Source organism: Pinus tabuliformis, chromosome 1_1 (genome assembly GCF_031772625.1).
Source record: "Pinus tabuliformis cultivar Carrire ecotype Pingquan chromosome 1_1, CPIR1, whole genome shotgun sequence".
Taxonomy (NCBI): domain Eukaryota; kingdom Viridiplantae; phylum Streptophyta; class Pinopsida; order Pinales; family Pinaceae; genus Pinus; species Pinus tabuliformis.
In genome coordinates, this window is record NC_142297.1 from 279,273,949 (window position 1) to 279,297,504 (window position 23,556).

Below are 23,556 nucleotides of genomic sequence, written 5' to 3' on the forward strand. Positions count from 1 at the left end.
GCATTAGCATCTTTTCTGTCTCCTTCTCTGCATGCTTGTAGTCATGCAGAGTGAAAATGCCGCACCGTAAAGGGAAGATTGGCCACATGTGCTTCTTTGAATCCTTAAGGGTTCTAGATGTCCCTTCTACTGTTATTTGGTAGGCCAACTCCCGAGCTAACAATTTATCAGGCACATACAAGGGAAGAACATGGGGTCTGGTAAGGCTACCAAAAAGCCTTATATAAGTAAATTTCTCCTCCCCAAACCAACTGCCTACTGCTGTTAAATCGATTTCTGCTTCCGGGGATATCCTTGGAGCAGGTTTATTAAAAATAGAATAATATACAGGGAGAATAAAACCATTGCAAATTTTATACAAATGAATTTTGTAATGCACCTTCCATAACTGCTGGTGGTAAATATGGATTGGATTTGGGTCTTGAGGAGTCCATTTCCACCCAAGTATTGGATATTCCGAATTAAAGCAAATAGTATCCATAATATAAGCACTGTAATAGAACGAGGGAATAATACGGGAAGTTTTATGCGCATTTGTTCTATACTCTAAAATTGTTGTGGCTAGTTTACCGACAAGATATTAGCCCAATCCATCACATAACTATTGATTGCAACTTCCATTAGGGGAACCATTTCTATGGTGAATTTGGTCGAATCATGTATTCCACACATCCTAAACATCATAGCCCTGGCATAACAATAAGGGGAAGCCAAAGAGTCAACAGAGTACTTACTCGATGACTCGTACTTGTGATTTTTGGGGAAATGTCTCCATTGCTTTATTGGGGCTGACTCTGAATCGTTCTCCTTTGCAAATGCCTCCAAGAATGCCTTGTTGTATCGCTTCTCAGGTCGAGGTAAGTGGTACATTTTCATGAGATCTTCAGACTGAAATGAGCCAAATATCCTCCCATCAGCTGTGCAAAAGGTTCTGTCCGAGGCTGGAATTTTTTCCACCACCCATCTTACTACGTCCGTATATGGCAGGATTTTAGCTCGCGCTTCTATTCTATGTAGATAGGAACAGGCTAACTCTTTAAGAGTTCCTTCTGATTTGTTAGTTGAGTCAGTTGTGGCTTCCTCTGATAATTCCTCAGGCTCCTCTGCTTCTATTAGATTGTAAATGCTCTCCCAACTAGTGTTTCCTAGACGAAGCTACACAGGTTGCAGCTGGACCAAGTTTAGGTGAATAACCTATGAGGGAAATGGATCAAATTGTGCTCGAAAGGCAGCCTTTGTGCATGAAAAACACTGAATCTTGTGTACTTGATGAAGCAAGACAAAGTGTTGTGTAGGGTTGGTAGGGAGGCTCCAAAACGGGCTAAGGAAAAATTGTGGAGGGTGGTTGTAGCCGCTACAACAAAACCCTAGAGAAAGAAGAAATTAATCCGATCATATATTATAATGCATTGGAAAGAATCACCATCTTCAAACTCTCATGATAGACTTCTTTGATTTCTTACCCATTTTCTCTGGTTCTCTAGTTTCAGAAGAATTCTGTGCAAACAATGATACAGAGAAAATGTTCCTGGAAGCCAATATGATAATGAATGGAATTACGTCGATTGGCATAAAATAAAATATAGTTAAGGATTACCACGGATGAAATCCTTTGAAAGAACCATCCTTAACTGCAATATTGAATAGCCATTTAAACTGTCAATCGTGGTAAATAACATCATAAATGCCCATCACGTCGCCCATATGCTAAATGATTGTTTCAAGCGTGCCTTAGATTTTATTGATCGACGATCAACGATAAATCGCTGATCGGTGATTGGGAGTGTCAAAAGGAAGGCTTTTAAGACTTGCTTTAAATATCTCCGATCACCAAAAGGTGATACAATATAATGCATGCAAACTTCCTTTAATATATTTGCTTTTTGAGATGTGCGCCTAATTAATAGATCACAGTTGGGATTTGACATGGGCTTTATCCCTTTATCATGTGACTCCGCTGAGTGCCGATCGCCGATTGTGATTAGCTTTATCGCCTTGGGAGTTTTTGGTTAGGCCTCTTCATATGTCCCTTTATTATTGATACGGGCGATTTGCTGATTGCGATTTGCTTTATCACATCGGAGGAATTGAGGGGCTTCACTTCATTGTGCATCCGCATTTGTTTTCCCCGATTTCCTGATAGTGATTACCTTTTCGGATCAGAGGATTGGGTGAGGTGTTATTTTTTGTGTGTTTCCTTTAATATTGTGATATGCGATCTCCGATCACTTTATCACAATATAGAATGATTTCTTTTTAATATTATAAAGGAACACTTTATTCCTTATTTAAAAGGTCGTATAAAATGATTTATTTACATCGGGGCTTTTAACAAGGATTTTTCTTGTGATGAGGTACATACCATTTTATTCAGATATCTAACTAAGTTTATTTTTTGAGGGACCCATTTCATATTAAGATTTTGTATAAAAATTTATATGAAATGGGGGGGTTGTTGTATAGCACAACAGGATGTTTAGGGTTTTCCATTGTTTCTCAACAATAAATAGGCCTTCGAACCTCATTGTAACACAGTTTAGAGGCATGTAACCACCACATCTCTTCTCAGAGATAAGCTACCATCGCCTGAGCTAGTTTATTTCCATTTGTGTTTGTAAGCATATTTCAATATTTTACATTAATGAAATGAAGTATTATTTCTACTACATCTTTGTCTTTATGGTTATCTCTATAATTTGTTGCGTTCCTGCATAAATCCGGATCAGTGGTATCAGAGCGGCTTGCTCTTTCTCTGTTTTTCTTTGCATGTCCCCAATGAGGTCAGGATATAAGGATTTAGGGCTTGAACTGGTCGAACCTTTCCAAGACCAATCTCGCAAATCCCAATGGTATCCCATGGCAGATGAAAAGAAAGATGAGGAGTCAGGAGATCCTATCAAAATCTTGCTCGAAGAAGCCCTCGAGCGACAAAGGAATGCGATGATGGACAACTTTGCCTAGATCCTTCAGCGACTACCTAGGGGTGATGCATCTACTTAACCAACAACTACTCTAGAAACGCCACTCCCTTTAAGGTACATGTTAACTTTGAAATCCTCATATTCGAGGGCCAAATAGATGTAGACACTGTAGATAAATGGTTGAAAATGTTAGAAGGATATTTTTCTTTTCATGATTTTTCCAGCTGAGAAAAGATTACTTTTGCTCTTCTCAAAGCGCCCCCCACATCAAGGACTAGTGGGAAACCTACTACGAGTAGAAGGATGAAAGTACGGGCTCATTGTTTTCACCCACACGCACTTGGAATTCATTCTGGGATGCCATCAAGGAGAAGTACTACCTTTTCAGAAGCTATGAGGATATATACATAAAGTGGACCACGCTACAGCAGGGAAGGGACCAAGACGTGCCGGAGTTTACCAAAATTTTTCATACCCTTTGCACAATGTTGGGTATCAAGGATTCTGAGCGGCATTTGGTACTCAAATATCGTGGCTACCTACACAGTTACATCCATGACAAGATGGAATTCCTGGACATCTCGCTTGGCACTACATACCAATACACTGTCAAGATCAAGCAAAAGTTTAAACAGAAGAAGCGAGACTTTGGATCCGTGAATCCGAAGCAAGGGAAAGGCTTCTCCAAACCGCATAACTAAGGACAAAGCCAAGGTTGTGTGACTCAAGACAACCCGTCAAAGCTGCAAGAAAATAAAAACACCACAAATTCAAAGAAGGACACAGGAAAGCGGTGTGAGTTCCACAAGATCCCCACTCATAACACGAGTGTCAGGCCAAGTAGTCGCTGGCGGCCGAGTTGAAGGCTTCAAAGTCAGATGCATGTTTAGAGCTTGAGTTAGAACCCAACAAGAGGAATGACAAAGGGAAACATATCATTAATGTGGATCCCAATGCCACTATTTCCATTGCCAAGATCTAGAAGAATGATCCTGAATATCCAGAGGAGGGGGAGCATCTTATCCAATCACAAATGTGGGTGAAGGGTTTGCCGTTGCAATTCGTTATCGACAGTGGCAGCCAAAAGAACCTCATTTCATAAGAGGTCGTGAAGAGGTTGGGCCTACTGACCATACCACACCCGCAACCGTATAGTATTGGGTGGCTTCACCAAGGACGAGATCTCCAAGTCCGCCAGTAATGTCACCTTCCCTACAGCATCAAGCCCTTCACAAACAAGGTATTGTGTGATGTTGCACCTCTTGATGTTTGTGATGTATTATTAAGCCAACCATACTTGTGGAAGCGACATGTTGTGTATGAGTCAAGGCCTCACGCTGTTATTATTTCTTTTGGTAATACATTATACAGGATATTGGAGGTAGACCCACCTACCGCCACTTCTTTGATCTCTGCTAAGAAAGGCAGTAAGATCATCTCCGAGACTAGGAAATTTATTTTCTTTCTGGTTCACGCTCAAAGTAAGGGGAATATCGTAGCCACATCCATGGCCTCCAGGAAGGGTTCCTCCACGCAACAGAAGCAGGTGGATATGGTCATGAAAGAATATAGGAACACCTTATCCTCATCCAAAGGGGTACCATTGCACTGTCAGGTCAAGTATTCGTTTGATCTGACTCCCAGAGAACCTTTACCCAACGAGCCGATATATCACTGCTCCATTGTGGAAAATGCCAAGTACAAGTAGCGACATGATCAGCGTCGGGTTCCACACAAGTTTCAGGTGGGCGACAAAGTCTCGTTGCATTTGTAGAAAGAACACCTTACAAGAGCCCATCGGAAGCTCAGACCACTCCGATATGGTCCTTACATCATTACAAAGGCTGTGGGAAACAATGATTTGGAGAACAACAGTCCCACATTCCTTAGCTTGCACCGAATGATCAATGTGGACTGCCCTTGACCATGCTTCCCACCGTTACTGGACACATCAGAGATTACAGAACAGCTCACCAGGGACCAAGTTCAGCAGAAGATTCCCCATCTCATGGAGGCACTCAATGCAATGGAGACCACTGCTTCCTAAGGGAGGAGGAATGATCCAAGTGGATGTTGATGGCCACCCACCTATCCCACTTGGACACCACAACTATCTCTTTCAGTTTTTCAGTTTCCTTAATTGTAGCACAATTTACTATTTTTGGTAGTTTTTTGGGTCCTGAATTTCCGGAGCCGTTTTGAGGCCCTAAAAGATGTTTTTTGGGAAAACTAGGAGCAATAAGGGCCATAATCCAATGTTTCTCACTCAAAAGTTGTAGTCCTCGGATAGATCTTTCTAACAAGGTATGGTGTGCATCAAACAAAGATCATATGCCAAAGTTACGACCCCAGGAAGTTGATGTACCAATTTACCCAAACAGGGCCCATATTTTGGTGCTTCATCTCCTAGTGTTAGGTTTTTGGATGTTTAGGGTTTTCCATTGTTTCTCAACAATAAATAGGCCTTCGAGACTCATTGTAACATAGTTCAGAGGCATGTAGCCGCCACATCTCTTCTTAGAGATAAGCTACCGTCGCCCAAGCTAGCTTATTTCCATTTCTGTTTGTAAGCATATTTCAATATTTTACATTAATGAAATGAAGTATTATTTCTGCTGCATCTCTGTATTTATGGTTATCTCTAGAATTTTTGTGTTCCTGCATAAATCCGGATCAGGGTACCAACACGAGTTTTCCTGCTAAAAGTAGAGTTGGGCTTGTAAATAGGGCTTTTTGACAAGCTCTTCCAAAATTACTTCAAGGCGTTTCTTCTTATTTTCTTCACGGATGCTTTGATGAATGTTTTTCATGGTGAATTCATTGACATATTTTGTCACTTTGTGAAATTTTGGGAAAATTTTGACAACTGAGGGTATGAGATAGGGATTGCGATAAATTACTGTATAAAAAGGCTCCCATAATCCCTTGGTAGGTTGACGAGCCTCCAAAAATTTTCCCTTAATTGCTTCTCCCAACTGCGGAGTCTCCCAGATTCCCTTGGCAGGTTGACGAGGCTCCTAACTCTCACCCTGAATTGGTGCTCCCAACTGCAGAGGCTCCTAAATTCACTTGGCGGTTGACGAGCCTCCAAGATCTTTGCTTGGACCCCTGTTGCCAGCTATAAGGGTTCCCAGATTCCCTTGGAAAGTTGACAAGCCTCCAAACTCTTATCTTGTATGGCTCATGCGAGTTGTAGAGGCTCCATATGCCCTTGGCGAGTTGACAAGCCTCCAAACTCTCGCCTTGGACGACCGCTGCCAGATTACCTTGGTAGGTTGATGAGCCTATAAACTATCAGCTTGAACTATTACCCCCAGCTCGAGAGGCTCCCATATTCCCTTGGCACGTTGATGAGCCTCCAAACTCTCGGCTTGGACTGGTGTTATTAATTGCAAAGGCTCCCAAATTCCCTTGGTAGCTTGACGAGCCTCCAAAGTCTTAGCTTATATGGATGCTCCCAACTACAGAGGCTCCCAGATTACCTTGGTTCGTTGACGAGCCTCCAAACGTTCCGCTGGAATGGTTGTTCCCATCTACAAAGGCAACAAGATTCCATTTCCAAATTTAACATCCTCCAAACTCTTTCCTTTTGCGGCTTCTCTGACTTTATACCCTCCCAGATTCCTTTGGCAGATTGACGGGCCTCCACACTTTTAACTTGTTCGACAACTTCCATCTGCAGAGGCTCCCAAACTTCCTTGGAAACTTCACGAACCTCGAGATGATTAGCGTGTCCAACTCCAATTTGTAGAGGCTCCCACACTCCTTTGGCAACTTATCGAACCTTCAAGATGTCGAAATTAAGGATTGTAGTGGTCTAGTGGAGGTTAGACCATTTCCAACAACCTTGATAACCCTAAAGTTGGAGGGTTGTGGTGCATTGAGGAAAGTAGGAGGGTTTTCTGGTCTTCCAAATATTATAACGTTGAACACTAGTTGCTACATAGAATTGGAAGAGCTACCAAGTATTGAAACCTTGATATCTTTGGAGGACTTGTGTGTATTTAATTGTGTCAAGTTAAAGAGATTACAAGGGTTAGAGCATTTGACAAAGCTTCGAAACTGAATATTAATTTGTGCATGACATTAGAAAAAATACCAAGTTTGGAAACATTGGTGTCTTTGGAAGAGTTGTCTTCATTTAATTGTGTCAAGCTGAAGAGCATACATGGGTTGGAACAACTAAAAAATCTCGGAAAAATGAACATTAGTGCCTGCATAGAATTGGAGGAGTTATTAAGCGTTGAAAGATTGGTATCTTTGAGCAAGTTGTGTGCATTTAATTGTGTCAAGTTGAAAAACATACAGGGGTTGGAGGCACTGAAAGAGCTTCGAACACTGAACATTAACGTTTGCATGGAATTGGAGTCACTGCCAAGTATTGAAACATTGGTTTCTTTGTGGGAGTTGTGGGCATTTAATTGTGTCAAGCTTAAGAGCATCCAGGGCTTAGAGCATTTGACAAAGCCTCGAAGGTTGAAAATTGTCGATTGCATGGAATTGGAGGAACTACCATGTATTGAAACATTAGTATATCTAGAGCGGTTGGATACACATAAATGTGGCAAGCTGAAGAACATACAAGGGGTTGTGCAATTGAGAGAGCTTCAATTACTAGATGTTAGGGAGTTCTCTGAGTTAAATGACCTGCCAGGTCTTGAACATCTGATCTCGTTGAACACACTTTATAGCTCTAGATGTTGAAAATTGTGGTGGGATGGCAAGGTAGTAGAGGAATTGCAACAAAGATTGAAGCCTTGATAATCTAAAAATATGAAGTATTATGGTGGCAACACCTCATACTCCCAATAATGGCCATTGCCAAAGTTCGAGAGAAAGCTTTGTCATGATCTTTTCACATTGCTAAATTTTGATTCACTTGTTTTAAATCTCTTTCTAAGAACAAAGAGTTTCCTTTGGCATTTATTGAGCAATAATGACATGAATATATATATTTATTTGATTTTATGACGTATATCTTCATGTTAGAAGTGACCTATATGATCTAATCATGACAATTAATATTTACAAATCTATCGAGTCATAAATATACATGACAATATATGCCTATAATTATATACATTATCAACGATAAACATATACTATCCCACCTATGCCTTGCTCTCCGATCACTGCTATGAATTCAAATTATGTTAATGTGGACCCTCCGCATATTTTTTAATAGATGAAATAAGTCGACCCCTAAGTTCTTTTGTATAGTAATCGACATCTTGAAGAATCCCACGGTGAAGGATTGTACTTTTGGCAATCTATCGACACGTTTAAATCGTTTAAAATATGAATTTACTTGTGCAACACATAATAATACACATTTTTTTCATTTATTTTTTATTACAATTTGAATCACTGATTCTTGTTTTAATATTAATTGGAGTGTACTGCAATTCTATGTTCTCATCAAAATTTTAAATTTAATTAAATTATTTTTTGTTAAATATTTACATTATTGATTATAAATATTTTAACGCCAATACAAAACATCTTAACCCAAAGACATAAAACACTTAATGCAAATATGCCCAACTTTGAAATAATATTATGAATTAATTTAAAAGAATAATTTTATTTAATATTTTTTCAATGTAAAAATCACACCCCGTTGAACTAGGTTGAATTAAATGTAATTATGTAATTATATGTATTGACTAGTTATATTTACGCTGTAAGGCCTTTCTTTTTGAAATGAACTTTTTTATGTGCCACGGTGTACTGTTTCACGCAATTGATTTGGTGTGTTAGAGGATTGAAAAAATTCCCAGGGCCAGATGATCAGAGGCAGTGGTATGTTCATAATGACCCACAATGCTGTGTATGTTGATTCCCTTTTTTTGGCGATTGCTCTTTCTTCTTCTTGTAGAGTGGCTTATTTCTTGGTGATGGTGGTAAGCCGGACTAATCCCTTGACCTTGATTCTTCGTTTAAGCGGTGTTACAATTCGAGGGCGACCGTGGAGTGCCAATGTGATAAGAAGTCACAGATAACTTAACGCAGTTAAAACCCTATACTTAAAATCTCAAAGCTCTCAAAGGTCGTATTCTGTTCTCTCATCTCGTACCCTCTCAAAGGTCGTATTCTGTTCTCTCATCTCGGACCTGTTAGAGCTCGTATTTTAGTTCTGCTTGTTCGAATCTCTTCCGAAAGAATAGCAATCAAACATAAGACTTCAAGAACATGAACTTCAATAGGTAAGAGTCGCACTTTCTTAATTGTGTGCAACAGGTAAGACTGGCACTTTCTTGATTTTCTGCGAAAAATAAGACTGGCACTTTCTTGATTTTCTGTAACATTAGACTCACTCTTTCTCTGAATTGAATGTGTTTATTTACAGACTGTCGTCACACCGAGCAGATTAAGAACAACGGGTCGAGGATTTTGGGACGGTCATGAAATAAATAAAATCTAAATAAATATGGTGGAGAACACCCCACGTTTTGTATTTGTCTCCATTTTTCTTTTTCGCAAGGTGCATGGCATTTGACGTTGGTTTTGGTAAAAAAGATATTTCCTCTTATTGGAAGGAAACATAGTTACGCTGTAAGGCGTTCTCTCTGGAATCAACACCCCCAGCTGCTACCGTGGACGATTATGGATCATCGACTATCTATGTTAGACGAGGACGATTATGGATCATCGACTATCTATGTTAGACGATAGAAGCATCTTCTACCGTCAGATTAATCAGCAACTATACATACTTCCACGTGGTGGTTACTAACTCCGGCGAAGATCGATACAGTTACATGGACGCTCCTTCTGCTCTGTGTCCTGCAGAGCCCGTGGCCACCATTCCTTATTTCCACGTAGCTTACACATTTCCACATAGCTTACACATGCCAAGACCTCCCCTGGGCGGTAATGAAACGGAAACCGGTACCTCGTGAATCCCTTTCTCTAAATTCCTGTATAAATACCTCTCAATCCCTTTCGTACAGTATCATTATATTCTCAGATACACCTTCCCTGATTTATTTGACTTCAGATATGCCTGCCTTCAGTTGCAAGCTAATTCGCTGCATCAGTACGCCTTCCCCGGGTAATCAGCGCCATTTCCATCTCAGAGCACGATTTCTCAGGTTAAAACAAGAATTCTTCCTCACATGTCGGTTCCCACAATTCAGAAACAATTGTTAATCAATTTTTAAGAATATTTTACAGGAAGCAGAAACCAACATCTATAAATAAACAATTCCTCTCCTCCTGCTGCTGCCCATAGTTAAATAATCAGAGTATTTGTTGTACAGGAACTGGGAGAATCCAACCAAAAAAAACAGGGCATGAATGAAGGTAAGTACTTTGTCTGCTCACCTCTTGAATCTCTGTTTGTAGTTATTGATAATTTCTTTCTAAAATTTGTGTGTCAAGGAAAATCAAAGTTTTATCAGATATTTTGAAGATTTCGGGTTTCAATATGTTTTTTTGGCAGATGCCATCGACATTAACAATGAAGTTTCACTCCCAGATCGCTGCAATTGCCCTGTTACTGTGCTTCTTCTTGTCATGTGGGCAGCTTGTATCAAAACAAGCTGATGGGTCTCTCAATATCTTAGTAGTTGGAGATTGGGGAAGAAAAGGGCTCTACAACCAGTCCCAAGTGGCATATCAGGCATGATTTTCAGACCTTCATTTATATATAATATCTGGCATATTTTTTTTTCCTGTATATATGCATGAGTTCATTGTTTTGTAAATGGATTATAGATGGGAAGAATAGCAGAGGATCTGGATGTAGATTTCATCATCTCCACTGGTGACAACTTCTATGAGGACGGGCTAACAGGTGTATCAGACCCAACCTTTTTACAATCATTTTCTCAAATGTACACTGCAAAGAGTCTACAAAAACCTTGGTATGCTGGTATGTTTATTTCTTGCAAGGGAGTGTCGTTTTAAAAGTTGTTGAGATGGAAACTAATCACTGACTGTAGGCATCAAACTTATGTTGAATATGCAGGCAACAATTCTGATGTATGTGTTTCCTTTCTCAGCAACGTCCACAGGAATGTGTGATTTCATCTATGAGGACATTAGTGAATGTGTTTTTCGTTGATGCATCCAATTGGGCGTGGACGGTATAGTTTTCTATGAGAAGCCTCTGCTACAATCTGAAGTATAGCAGATTTCAAATTCAAATAGTCATCCAAAGTATTGTAAATTTGATGAGAGATTCTTGCATAAGCTTTCACTTAAAAAGGCTGGGATGTCTGCACTAAACTGTGTGAGTGCTCTTTTTTTGGGGCGGGGGTAAGGAGGGGGATTATATGCACCATGATTGTATAGCACTGAAAATTTAGTCTGGTTCAATTATCCTTTCACAATTATCCTTTCACAATGAGAAAAGCTAGGAACCATTGTGAGTCCATATTTGGAAATTTTGGTACTCTGTTCCATATTTGCTTAATTTGTTGTACTCTGTGTCTACCGGATTGTGGTCTAGCCCAAGTAGTAAAGTGATTGGTCTTCTATTAAGTTAGATGATGCTGAGTGTAAATTCTGAGTGACTTTTACTGTAGATGTGCCCCTCACAGCCTTGTATCTTAGCTAAAAATAATCTATAAAAATCATTCTCCAAACTAAAAACAAATAAAATATATACCTCTATATAATCGTGGTATTCTGTAATCCTTATAGGCAATATATAATCGTGGTACTCTGTAATCCTTATAGGCAATATAAGGCAACCGAAGTGGGGGCATCTGAAAGAGTTGCACAAAGAGATAAAACTATGTGAAGCTGCTCTACTCTATGGAGACGTGAATACCATTTCACTGGGCCAAGGCCTTGAGGTTGGTCATTCAATTGAATATTTTTCTATAACAAGATTAATACATTATGACATTGCAAATAAACATTTATTTCTTGCAAGGGAGTGTCATTTTAAAATCTGTTGAGATGGACCCCTCTGTTCTTTTTCTTTTTCCCTAGATTCACTCTTTTTCTCTGCTATTTCTCATCCTTTTTCATAGCCAAGTACAAGTGAATTTCCGTCTTCTTGTTTTTTTTTAAAGTTAGAGATTAAGAAATTGAATTTTTTTTTTTTAAAGTTCTAGATAAAAAAAAAAAATTGAACTATTTATCAAGCTCATTTCTATAATGTCAAACATTTTTGTCTAAAATTTGATAATAAATAAAGATAATGGCCAAAACATAAATCATAAATCATATAATGGTATTAAGCTTTCTCATTGCACCAAAATTCACCATACAACCAACTTTCCCTTTTATCCCACAGTTGGGAATACCTCTTTGTAATTTCTTCCATGTCTACCATAGACATTGCCATCATTTCTACATTAGTGTTCTCTCTAGTTCCTATATTTCTTATTGGACAACCAAAAATTCTTACTTTCTGAAGTGTCTTCAGATCCATATAACTTTCTGGTAATATATTTAATGTTGTACATGCCATTATAGTAAATATTTTAAGTGAAGCCATTGCACCTTTCTCTATTACAGGCAACTCCTTTAATGTAGGTAGCCAAGCAAGAGAAAATTTTGTTGGAAACAAACTTATTCTAGGACATTCAATGATCTCCAATTGCCTCAAACCCTTGAGTTTATGTAGATGTGGAAGTTCTTCCAAGAAATGACAACCAACAAATTTAAGATAGCCCAAATATTGAAAGTCATAAAAATTATAATCCATTTTAACCAAGTGAAAGTATTCTAATAATACCAGTCTTCTCAATTTTGACATGTTTCTTATATCGTTGGGTAGAATTTCCAGCTTTATGAGTGACAATGTGAGGGAGTTCATTTGAGTCATCTTTCCCAGTGTGCCATCACTAATAATTTCCTCATTATTTTGTAGTTGTAATGTTTTAAGTTGTGTTAAACTTGCCAATTTGTTGATAGAAGCTGTTTTTTTTTCCATCTGGTATCCTTATCTTTCTTCCAAAAAAAGCCTTGCAACCATAAGTTTCCAAATGCTCCAAAGAGGTAAACCCTGAGATACAGGGAGGTAGAAATTGCAGCTCTCTACATCCCTCCAAAGAGGTAAACCCTGAGATACAGGGAGGTAGAAATTGCAGCTCTCTACATCCCTCCAAGATTAATTTCTTTAAAGATCACAGCATATGGATGGCGGACGGTAATTCTTGGATGGCAGAATAGGAAAGATCAAGGATCTCCAGATTTACAAGACTGGTAAAAGATGCAGGTAACGTATTGATGGACATGTGTCTTAAACCCAAATATATTAGCTGCTCCAAACACCCAATACTCTTTGGCAATGATTTCAATCACGTCCCACTTAAAGAGAACGCCTTAAGGGAGATCATACTCCTGATCACCCTTGTTGGGCTCTTTGTTAAATATGGATTTCCACTGAGAAGCAATGAGCATATTTGTGTAGACGATGTGATTAGGGGAAAGAAGTCAATCTGTTCTCGCTCAACAAAAGTCGAATGCAGCCCAAACACTCATTTTCATTCACAGCTGTCAAACCATTACCCACACGGCAGTAGAAATTTTCTTCCTCCTCTGCGATTCGGATTGCCATATCACGCAAGGAGTCATGCACCTTGAAACAGAGTACTTGCCCATCAAAGTCTCTCATCATTGGCTCGATCAAACAACGATCTGCTAAAATGTTGAGATAATATCTTCCCAGCTTGAATGGATCATAAGCGGGTCGATGCTCATGTTCCAACGTCTTCTTGGCAAGTAAGCCTTCCCCTATCCATACTTGAATCGCCAACTGGACATGAACGACTGCGTCTTCCAAGATGTTTGTAGCTACACATAAAAAGCACAATTGCAGGTCAGCATCCTCATAGCCGAGTGCATCATAACTCAACCTAACAGAATTGTACACACTGTCCACGTTTGGCAGCCTTTGGACAACCCATTCTCACTGTTGTGGATGAGTACTCCCGGCCATTTCCCTGCCAACCACTTTGATAGCGAGGGGAAGCCCACTGCACCTTTAACACACAAGCTTGGCTTTTCCCTCTTCTATGTTTGCTGGCAGATTTTCGTATAAATAGCACAATTGCAGGTCAGCATCCTCATAGCCGAGTGCATCATAACGCAACCTAACACAATTGTACACACTGTCCACGTTTGGCAGCCTTTGGACAGCCCATTCCCACTGTTGTGGATGAGTACTCCCGGCCATTGCCCTGCCAACCACTTTGATAGTGATGGGAAGCCCTCTGCACCTTTTACACACAAGCTTGGCTTTTCCCTCTTCTATGTTTGCTGGAAGATTTCCATTATTATATGGAAAAGTGTGACAAGCAAACAACTTCCAACTCTCATCTTCCGACAAGTCTTCCATTGCTATTGTGTATTTATCTGCGACACCTGTTTTTAAGAGTGCAGCGCGAACCCTGGAACTGACAATGACTTTGGAGGTGGAGTGGTTCCTTACAGGGCACAGTACACCTAATTCCTCTAACAATTCTGCAGCATTGCATCCCCATACATCATCTAAGAACAGAATAAACCCGGTGCTCTGGTGCACTGTCTGATTCAACCATCGCTTTACCTCTTCTTCGTTCATATTTTCGCCCAAATTTACATTTTTTTGTGTGGCTATTTGGGTACGGAGTGCATTTGTAAGACTTGTAAAAGAGGGACTTTGGGAAACAGTGAGCCAAAGTAATAAACCATCCTTAGAATTACTGCGTACCTTTTGGCTATTGAAGAGCGTCTTCAAAAGAAGAGTTTTTCCGGATCCACCCTTGCCAACAACACCACCTTTTTGAGAATCGAAAATGCTTTATCCTGTCCCACTATAAGGGGCTCTTCGATCAATTTCATCTTTGCAGAGCCTGTTGGAACAACAGGGCCATGGGAAGTACTTGAAGAAGAAGAGCTTATTGCACCAAAATTCACCATACAACCAACTTTCCCTTTTATCTCACAATTGGGAATATCTCTTTGTAATTTCTTCCATGTCTACCATAGACATTGCCATCACTTCTACATTAGTGTTCTCTCTAGTTCCTATATTTCTTATTGGACAACCAAAAATTCTTACTTTCTGAAGTGTCTTCAGATCCATATAACTCTCTGGTAATATATTTAATGTTGTACGTGCCATTATATTAAATATTTTAAGTGAAGCCATTGCACCTTTCTCTATTACAGGCAACTCCTTTAATGTAGGTAGCCAAGCAAGAGAAAATGTTTCCAGAAGATGAAATGCTCCTTTGTGACCAAATTCTGTTGGAAACAAACTTACTCTAGGACATTCAATGATCTCCAATTGCCTCAAACCCTTGAGTTTATGTAGATCCAGCATGCCAGGGTTGAATAATTTTCTAAAGTCAATTAAATAGTCAAAAGTTTTAAAGCTGTTGACTAGATTTGTAGAGTAAGTGAAATAGTCAAAAGGCGCTTTAAGTGATTGCCAGAATCAAAGGTTGTTTCCGAATGAGCACGAGCTAGCAGAGGCGCCCGTGATATTTCCGGAGGTGTTTATCGAGGCGGAGGAATTGCCTGGACCGCCAAAAGTGGTCGGAATCAGGGCAAAAAAATTTCAAAAAATTTCATAAATCCTTCACTTTGAAGATATCCCCGTTGGAATCTCCCTGAAACATAACATATGATAAAAAAACATCAATAGAGAAACAAAATTGCATAAACTTTTGACATCTTTCTTCTATGTTATTGTTTCTCATCATTTCCTTACGGCGTTTTCTTTGCAACATGTGGTGCAAGTGCTAGTTTACTTAGATTTCTAAAACTTATACCACACCCTAAAATGTGTCGTCCGCTATTAAACAATGAAGGACGTTGAAAACGAAATTTTGTTTGAAAATTGGCTCAGTCTCACAATTTGATGTTTTTGTCTTTTTATATTGGGTGGTATCTCATCCTAAAATTTCTTGGAAAGATCTAAAAGTTTAGCAGGTTCCTGAACTATAGTTATTTAAACTATTTGTTTGAATGTATGAAATGAATGATTTAGTAAATTGAACAATTTTGGATACTTAAGTTCTATAATTAAATTTACAAGAAAATTAAAAATTCTAAATGGAATTAAAACCACATCTATATAGAATTATCACTTTAAATGGAATTATATTTAAGCACTAAGTATATCTTTATACGTTGATATTGTATTAAACACAAGTATATCTTTATACGTTGAATTTGTAAAGATGGTTTGAAAGTAGGTAAGTATGGCCGACACACTAACATGGCTCTTATATCTTCTTGCTTTAGGGGATTTCTGGTCTATCTTTCTTTAATGGCTGGCTGGCTTTTTCAGAGCAGTGGTTTTGACTTCACCCGCTGCCTAAGCTTATACAGCACCCTGCCTGCCTGATTGGATGGAAGGAATCACTTGAAATGCAGGAAATCAACTATTTGGCTAAATAAAAGACGACTTTGGGAAACCAGATGCGCAAATGACTTGGACCTCGTCCAAACCAATCTTTTCTTTCTAAAATGTGTGTTTCAGAGTTGTAAGCATGGATTGAAAGTAGGTAAGTGTGGCTGATAATTCGAGATTTGAATCTTTTATAGACCAAAAGCAAGTTAAGATGAATCAAAATTAATCATTTATTTGTAGGTTTATTTTTCAAATAATTTAGAAGTCATAGTCACTTATCCTCAAGTGAAGCCATTGCACCTTTCTCTATTACAGGCAACTCCTTTAATGTAGGTAGCCAAGCAAGAGAAAATGTTTCCAGAAGAGGAAATGCTCCTTTGCGACCAACTTTTGTTGGAAACAAACTTATTCTAGGACATTCAATGATCTCCAATTGCCTCAAACCCTTGAGTTTATGTAGATGTGGAAGTTCTTCCAAGAAATGACAACCAGCAAATTTAAGATAGCCCAAATATTGAAAGTCATAAAAATTATAATCCATTTTAACCAAGTGAAAGTATTCTAATAATACCAGTCTTCTCAATTTTGACATGTTTCTTATATGGTTGGGTAGAATTTCAAGCTTTATGAGTGACAGTGTGAGGGAGTTCATTTGAGTCATCTTTCCCAGTGTGCCATCACTAATAATTTCCTCATTATTTTGTAGTTGTAATGTTTTAAGTTGTGTTAAACTTGCCAATTTGTTGATAGAAGCTATTTTTTTTCCATCTGGTATCCTTATCTTTCTTCCAAAAAATCCTTGCAACCATAAGCTTCCAAATGCTCCAAAGAGGTAAACCCTGAGATACAGGGAGGTAGAAATTGTAGCTCTCTACATCCCTCCAAAGAGGTAAACCCTGAGATACAGGGAGGTAGAAATTGCAGCTCTCTACATCCCTCCAAGATTAATTTCCTTAAAGATCACAGCATATGGATGGCGGACGGTAATTCTTGGATGGCAGAATAGGAAAGATCAAGGATCTCCAGATTTACAAGACTGGTAAAAGATGCAGGTAACGTATTGATGGGCATGTGTCTTAAACCCAAATATATTAGCTACTCCAAACACCCAATACTCTTTGGCAATGATTTCAATCACGTCCCACTTAAAGAGAACGCCTTAAGGGAGATCATACTCCTTATCACCCTTGTTGGGCTCTTTGTTAAATATGGATTTCTACCGAGAAGCAATGAGCATATTTGTGTAGACGATGTGATTAGGGGAAAGAAGTCAATCTGTTCTCGCTCAACAAAAGCCGAATGCGGCCCAAACACTCATTTTCATTCACATCTGTCAAACCATTACCCACACGGCAGTAAAAATTTTCTTCCTCCTCTGCGATTCAGATTGCCATATCACGCAGGGAGTCATGCACCTTGAAACAGAGTACTTGCCCATCAAAGTCTCTCATCATTGGCTCGATCAAACAACGATCTGCTAAAATGTTTAGATAATATCTTCCCAGCTTGAATGGATCATAAGCGGGTTGATGCTCATGTTCCAACGTCTTCTTGGCAAGTAAGCCTTCCCCTATCCATACCTGAATCGCCAACTGGACATGAATGACTACATCTTCCAAGATGTTTGCAGCTACACATAAAAAGCACAATTGCAGGTCAGCATCCTCATAGCCGAGTGCATCATAACTCAACCTAACAGAATTGTACACACTGTCCACGTTTGGCAGCCTTTGGACAACCCATTCTCACTGTTGTGGATGAGTACTCCCGGCCATTTCCCTGCCAACCACTTTGATAGCGAGGGGAAGCCCACTGCACCTTTAACACACAAGCTTGGCTTTTCCCTCTTCTATGTTTGCTGGCAGATTTTCATATAAATAGCACAATTGCAGGTCAGCATCCTCATAGCCGAGTGCATCATAACTCAACCTAACACAATTGTACACACTGTCCACGTTTGGCAGCCTTTGGACAGCCCATTCCCACTGTTGTGGATGAGTACTCCCGGCCATTGCCCTGCCAACCACTTTGATAGCGAGGGGAAGCCCTCTGCACCTTTTACACACAAGCTTGGCTTTTCCCTCTTCTATGTTTGCTGGAAGATTTCCATTATTATATGGAAAAGTGTGACAAGAAAACAACTTCCAACTCTCAACTTCCGACAAGTCCTCCATTGCTATTGTGTATTTATCTGCGACCCCTGTTTTTAAGAGTGCAGCGCGAACCCTGGAACTAACAATGACTTTGGAGGTGGAGTGGTTCCTTACAGGGCACAGTACACCTAATTCCTTTAACAATTCTGCCGCATTGCATCCCCATACATCATCTAAGAACAGAATAAACCCGGTGCTCTGGTGCACTGTCTGATTCAACCATCGCTTTACCTCTTCTTCGTTCATATTTTCGCCCAAATTTACATTTTTTGTGTGGCTATTTGGGTACGGAGTGCATTTGTAAGACTTGTAAAAGAGGGACTTTGGGAAACAGTGAGCCAAAGTAATAAACCATCCTTAGAATTACTGCGTACCTTTTGGCTATTGAAGAGCGTCTTCAAAAGAAGAGTTTTTCCGGATCCACCCTTGCCAACAACACCAGCTTTTTGAGAATCGAAAATGCTTTATCCTGTCCCACTATAAGGGGCTCTTCGATCAATTTCATCTTTGCAGAGCCTGTTGGAACAACAGGGCCATGGGAAGTACTTGAAGAAGAATAGCTCATTGCACCAAAATTCACCATACAACCAACTTTCCCTTTTATCTCACAATTGGGAATATCTCTTTGTAATTTCTTCCATGTCTACCATAGACATTGCCATCACTTCTACATTAGTGTTCTCTCTAGTTCCTATATTTCTTATTGGACAACCAAAAATTCTTACTTTCTGAAGTGTCTTCAGATCCATATAACTCTCTGGTAATATATTTAATGTTGTACGTGCCATTATATTAAATATTTTAAGTGAAGCCATTGCACCTTTCTCTATTACAGGCAACTCCTTTAATGTAGGTAGCCAAGCAAGAGAAAATGTTTCCAGAAGATGAAATGCTCCTTTGTGACCAAATTCTGTTGGAAACAAACTTACTCTAGGACATTCAATGATCTCCAATTGCCTCAAACCCTTGAGTTTATGTAGATCCAGCATGCCAGGGTTGATTAAATTTCGAAAGTCAATTAAATAGTCAAAAGTTTTAAAGTTGTTTACTAGATTTGTAGAGTAAGTGAAATAGTCGAAAGGCGCTTTAAGTGATTGCCAGAATCAAAGGTTGTTTCCGAATGAGCACGAGCTAGCAGAGGCGCCCGTGATATTTCCGGAGGCGTTTATCGAGGCGGAGGAATTGCCTGGACTGCCAAAAGTGGTCGGAATCCGGGCAAAAAAATTTCAAAAAATTTCATAAATCCTTCACTTTGAAGATATCCCCGTTGGAATCTCCCTGAAACATAACATATGATAACAAAAACATCAATAAAGAAACAAAATTGCATAAACTTTTGACTTCTTTCTTCTATGCTATTGTTTCTCATCATTGCCTTACGGCGTTTTCTTTGCAACATGTGGTGCAAATGCTAGTTTACTTAGATTTCTAAAACTTATACCACACCCTAAAATGTGTCGTCCGCTATTAAACAATGAAAGACGTTGAAAACGAAATTTTGTTTGAAAATTGGCTCAGTCTCACAATTTGATGTTTTTGTCTTTTTATATTGGGTGGAATTTCATCCTAAAATTTCTTGGAAAGATCTAAAAGTTTAGCAGGTTCCTGAACTATAGTTATTTAAACTATTTGTTTGAATGTATGAAATGAATGATTTAGTAAATTGAACAATTTTGGATACTTAAGTTCTATAATTAAATTTACAAGAAAATTAAAAATTCTAAATGGAATTAAAACCACATCTATATAGAATTATCACTTTAAATGGAATTATATTTAAGCACTAAGTATATCTTTATACGTTGATATTGTATTAAACACAAGTATATCTTTATACGTTGAATTCGTAAAGATGGTTTGAAAGTAGGTAAGTATGGCCGACACACTGACATGGCTCTTATATCTTCTTGCTTTAGGGGATTTCTGGTCTATCTTTCTTTAATGGCTGGCTGGCTTTTTCAGAGCAGTGGTTTTGACTTCACCCGCTGCCTAAGCTTATACAGCACCCTGCCTGCCTGATTGGATGGAAGGAATCACTTGAAATGCAGGAAATCAACTATTTGGCTAAATAAAAGACGACTTTGGGAAACCAGATGCGCAAATGACTTGGACCTCGTCCAAACCAATCTTTTCTTTCTAAAATGTGTGTTTCAGAGTTGTAAGCATGGATTGAAAGTAGGTAAGTGTGGCTGATAATTCGAGATTTGAATCTTTTATAGACCAAAAGCAAGTTAAGATGAATCAAAATTAATCATTTATTTGTAGGTTTATTTTTCAAATAATTTAGAAGTCATAGTCACTTATCCTCAAGAACTACTCTCATGAAAATGAGTCAACCATTGACAGAGTTTGGCCATGAGGGTTTTGGCATATTAAGAAATTTATTTGAGTCAACCATTGAGAGGGTTTGGGCCATGAGGGTTTTCACATATTACAAAAGTTGGTTGATTAAGAGGGTTTGGCCATGAGGATTGTGGTTAAGGATATTGAGTTAAGATTTGAATATTTTTTGTTAGTGAATTATGATCAATATTTAGTAAATAAAATGATATATATATTATTGATAAGTTTATGATTCAATCTCTATTTTGCTTTAAAATAATAGGCAAAGAGTTATTTCATACAACATTTTGAGTAAATAAAATGATACATATATTATTGATGAGTGTATAATTTAATTCTCATTTTTCCTTTAAATAAAGGGGCAAAAGAGTTATTTTATAGAACATTGGTAAAATGATTGAAGAAATTAACTAGACATATTATATTCAAGCTTATTTATGACTCGAAGGTAGATTTGGACATTCTTAAATATGGATGATGAAGTTTCGATTTATGAAAGATGATTTAAGTTAAATTATTTTGAAGAGATTCATCTCCAAGAACTTTTTGGAGATATTAACCCCTACTTGTCTTATGTTTGATGTGTGATATTCATCAATCTTCTCTGTTTAATTTCTACACCTCTGTATATAATTCAAGCAAGAGAATTGTGCCATTAATAGCAAGAGGTTTGGAGCATTTTCAACTTTTGCAGTGGTTAAGGAATGATGTAATTTGTTTTTCCTAACTTTCATTCCTTTGTCTCTCTAAGCTCAACTGTTCAACTCTTGAGATTGGAATCGTGTAAGCTTTTGTAAAAAATACTATTTTGATTCATACCAAGCTTCTGAGTAGCAAGTTCACCTACTTTCTTGGCATGAACATATGTTCATGTTGTTTGGATCGACCTTAATAAAGTCTACACTATTGCAATGAGATTCATATTTTTTGCACCAATTTTAATTGTGTGACCTGTGGTGAATTGAAGTAAGAGTTTTAGTGGTATGTTATGCCACAGGGATTAATAATAATCAAAATGGGCATGAAATGAACCACACTAAAGGTTTTCTTTTCTGACCATCAAATGGTGGAGACCATATCTTCTGAAATATATATATTTGAGAGAACTCTCAATTCATTCACCCATTTAAATTTAAATATTAAATTGCCAACACAATGTGATTTTGGTATATATAGATATATTAAAAAACTTATTCCAAAAATGCAACTAGTAATCCATTACAGTCGTTGTAGAATGTGATCCTTGTATAGGAGGAGAAAAGACAGACAAATGAAAGAATATACGAGGCTGGGCTACATCATGTTCCACTTAGACAGATGTCACTGCTATGGTTTCTATCCCTTTTATTTTATTTGTTAAAGAGTCATATGGCCAGAAATGATGGACATCTTCCTCTTCTACTTTTTAATCTCACAGCACGATTGATTCGTCGAGTCATGCAACTTTTAGACGCTTGTGGCTACCCTAAAGTTGGAGCTGCATTAGAGCTGGGAACATCCTTTTATGTCATGAAATGGAGATCTAATTGAAGGCTCACCAGATCAGTTCCCTTTGGAGAAGACTTCCTGAGTTCACTTTCATGGTTTAGACCATAGAAAATGACGTGGGAGCATCCCTAGTGGATTGAAAATTCCACATCACCCGAAAAATAATTGTTTTTGTTTTGCTAATTTTAAATTTTTGCAGTAGTCCTACTATAAAAAGGGGAAAAGGGACTACAATGTAGAGACGAGTCCATAAATGTAGGGATCTATTAGTAAGATTACACATGGTCCTGGTTGACTTGGTGGCTTGGTCAAGTTCCAACTATGATCAATTAGACATGATGTGGAACCCACTATGATCAACGAAGTCCAAGAGGTTAAAAGCCCATAAAGGTGAAAGGAGCACCTAAATTCATTTTAATGTAGTTGGAAGTAGCTCAATAATGGGGATCCTGGAGTAGCTCAACAATGGAAGAATTGAATAGCTGGTGTGGGAGCTTGGAGTTTAGATGGGAAGCTTTGATAATTCAATAGCATGGGAGCATTGGAGGCTCTAGAAAGAAGAGATAAGCATCATCACACATTTTAATAAAAGGACAAGCATCATGAAAGAATACCAACAAAACTTGTGATGAGAGTCATGAAAAATAAGTGAAAAGAGTTTTTCCATGTTCTCTAGTGATTTCTAGCATACTAAAATTTCCTTTTATGTATGCATATATAGTAATGATTCACAATATGAGAAAGTTACGCTTCAAATTTTTTTGTCCAAGGAACACGGCATTTGTTGGAAGCTTCTAGCTTAGTGAGAAAGGCTCTGAACTCCAAATTCATAGGGATATTGGGTTTAAAAATTCTTCATCACTTCTCATTGACCCACTAGGAAGGGAAGCATCAAGATCAATTTCAAAAGAAGACTATGGTAGTAGATTCTCTAGAGAAAATATATTAATTTAATTTCACTTCAACTATTAATAAACACCCTTTCAACAAAGCAACTAGTGTTGTAAGTGCTAAGATATACACTATTTGATTTTAAGTCATTCTATAACATATATATCCTAGTTTATATAACATTAATTTCTTTTTTGTTTATTCTATTCAGGGATTCAACCATTGCCCTGATTGGTCTCTTACTACTTTGTATGACCAGACTATGGAATTTCAATATTTAATCTGATTCACCATTATCCTGATTTTAATTATTGAAACTCATGGGTTCAAACCTCTAGAAAATGATAGAGAATGGAGAGATTAAAGGCAATTTGGTTGGAATCAACACTAGAAATTCTCTTACGCGGGCTCAAAAAGTTTGGAGGATGCTTCAAGATCTTGGTGACATTGCATTTGC

General features: G+C 38.3%; 3 protein-coding genes across 3 annotated transcripts; 1 reads left to right on the forward strand and 2 right to left on the reverse strand.

Annotated features, from left to right (window-relative positions):
* The first annotated feature begins 9,956 nt into the window (after positions 1 to 9,956).
* LOC149212624 (purple acid phosphatase 7-like) lies at positions 9,957 to 10,949 on the forward strand. Its single transcript, XM_089388759.1, has 5 exons — positions 9,957 to 9,975; positions 10,184 to 10,226; positions 10,366 to 10,545; positions 10,641 to 10,797; positions 10,894 to 10,949. The coding sequence occupies exons 2-5, from the start codon at positions 10,221 to 10,223 to the stop codon at positions 10,947 to 10,949; spliced, it is 399 nt and encodes a 132-aa protein (XP_089244885.1). The 5' UTR covers positions 9,957 to 9,975; positions 10,184 to 10,220.
* Positions 10,950 to 13,302: 2,353 nt separating this feature from the next.
* LOC149212625 (disease resistance RPP13-like protein 4) lies at positions 13,303 to 14,445 on the reverse strand. The gene is made up of 2 exons (XM_089388761.1): positions 13,872 to 14,445; positions 13,303 to 13,676 (listed from the first exon to the last, which is right to left on the reverse strand). The coding sequence occupies exons 1-2, from the start codon at positions 14,443 to 14,445 to the stop codon at positions 13,303 to 13,305; spliced, it is 948 nt and encodes a 315-aa protein (XP_089244887.1).
* Positions 14,446 to 17,606: 3,161 nt separating this feature from the next.
* On the reverse strand, positions 17,607 to 18,623 carry LOC149212626 (disease resistance RPP13-like protein 4). Its single transcript, XM_089388762.1, has 2 exons — positions 18,050 to 18,623; positions 17,607 to 17,854 (listed from the first exon to the last, which is right to left on the reverse strand). The coding sequence occupies exons 1-2, from the start codon at positions 18,621 to 18,623 to the stop codon at positions 17,607 to 17,609; spliced, it is 822 nt and encodes a 273-aa protein (XP_089244888.1).
* Between the last annotated feature and the right edge of the window lie 4,933 nt (positions 18,624 to 23,556).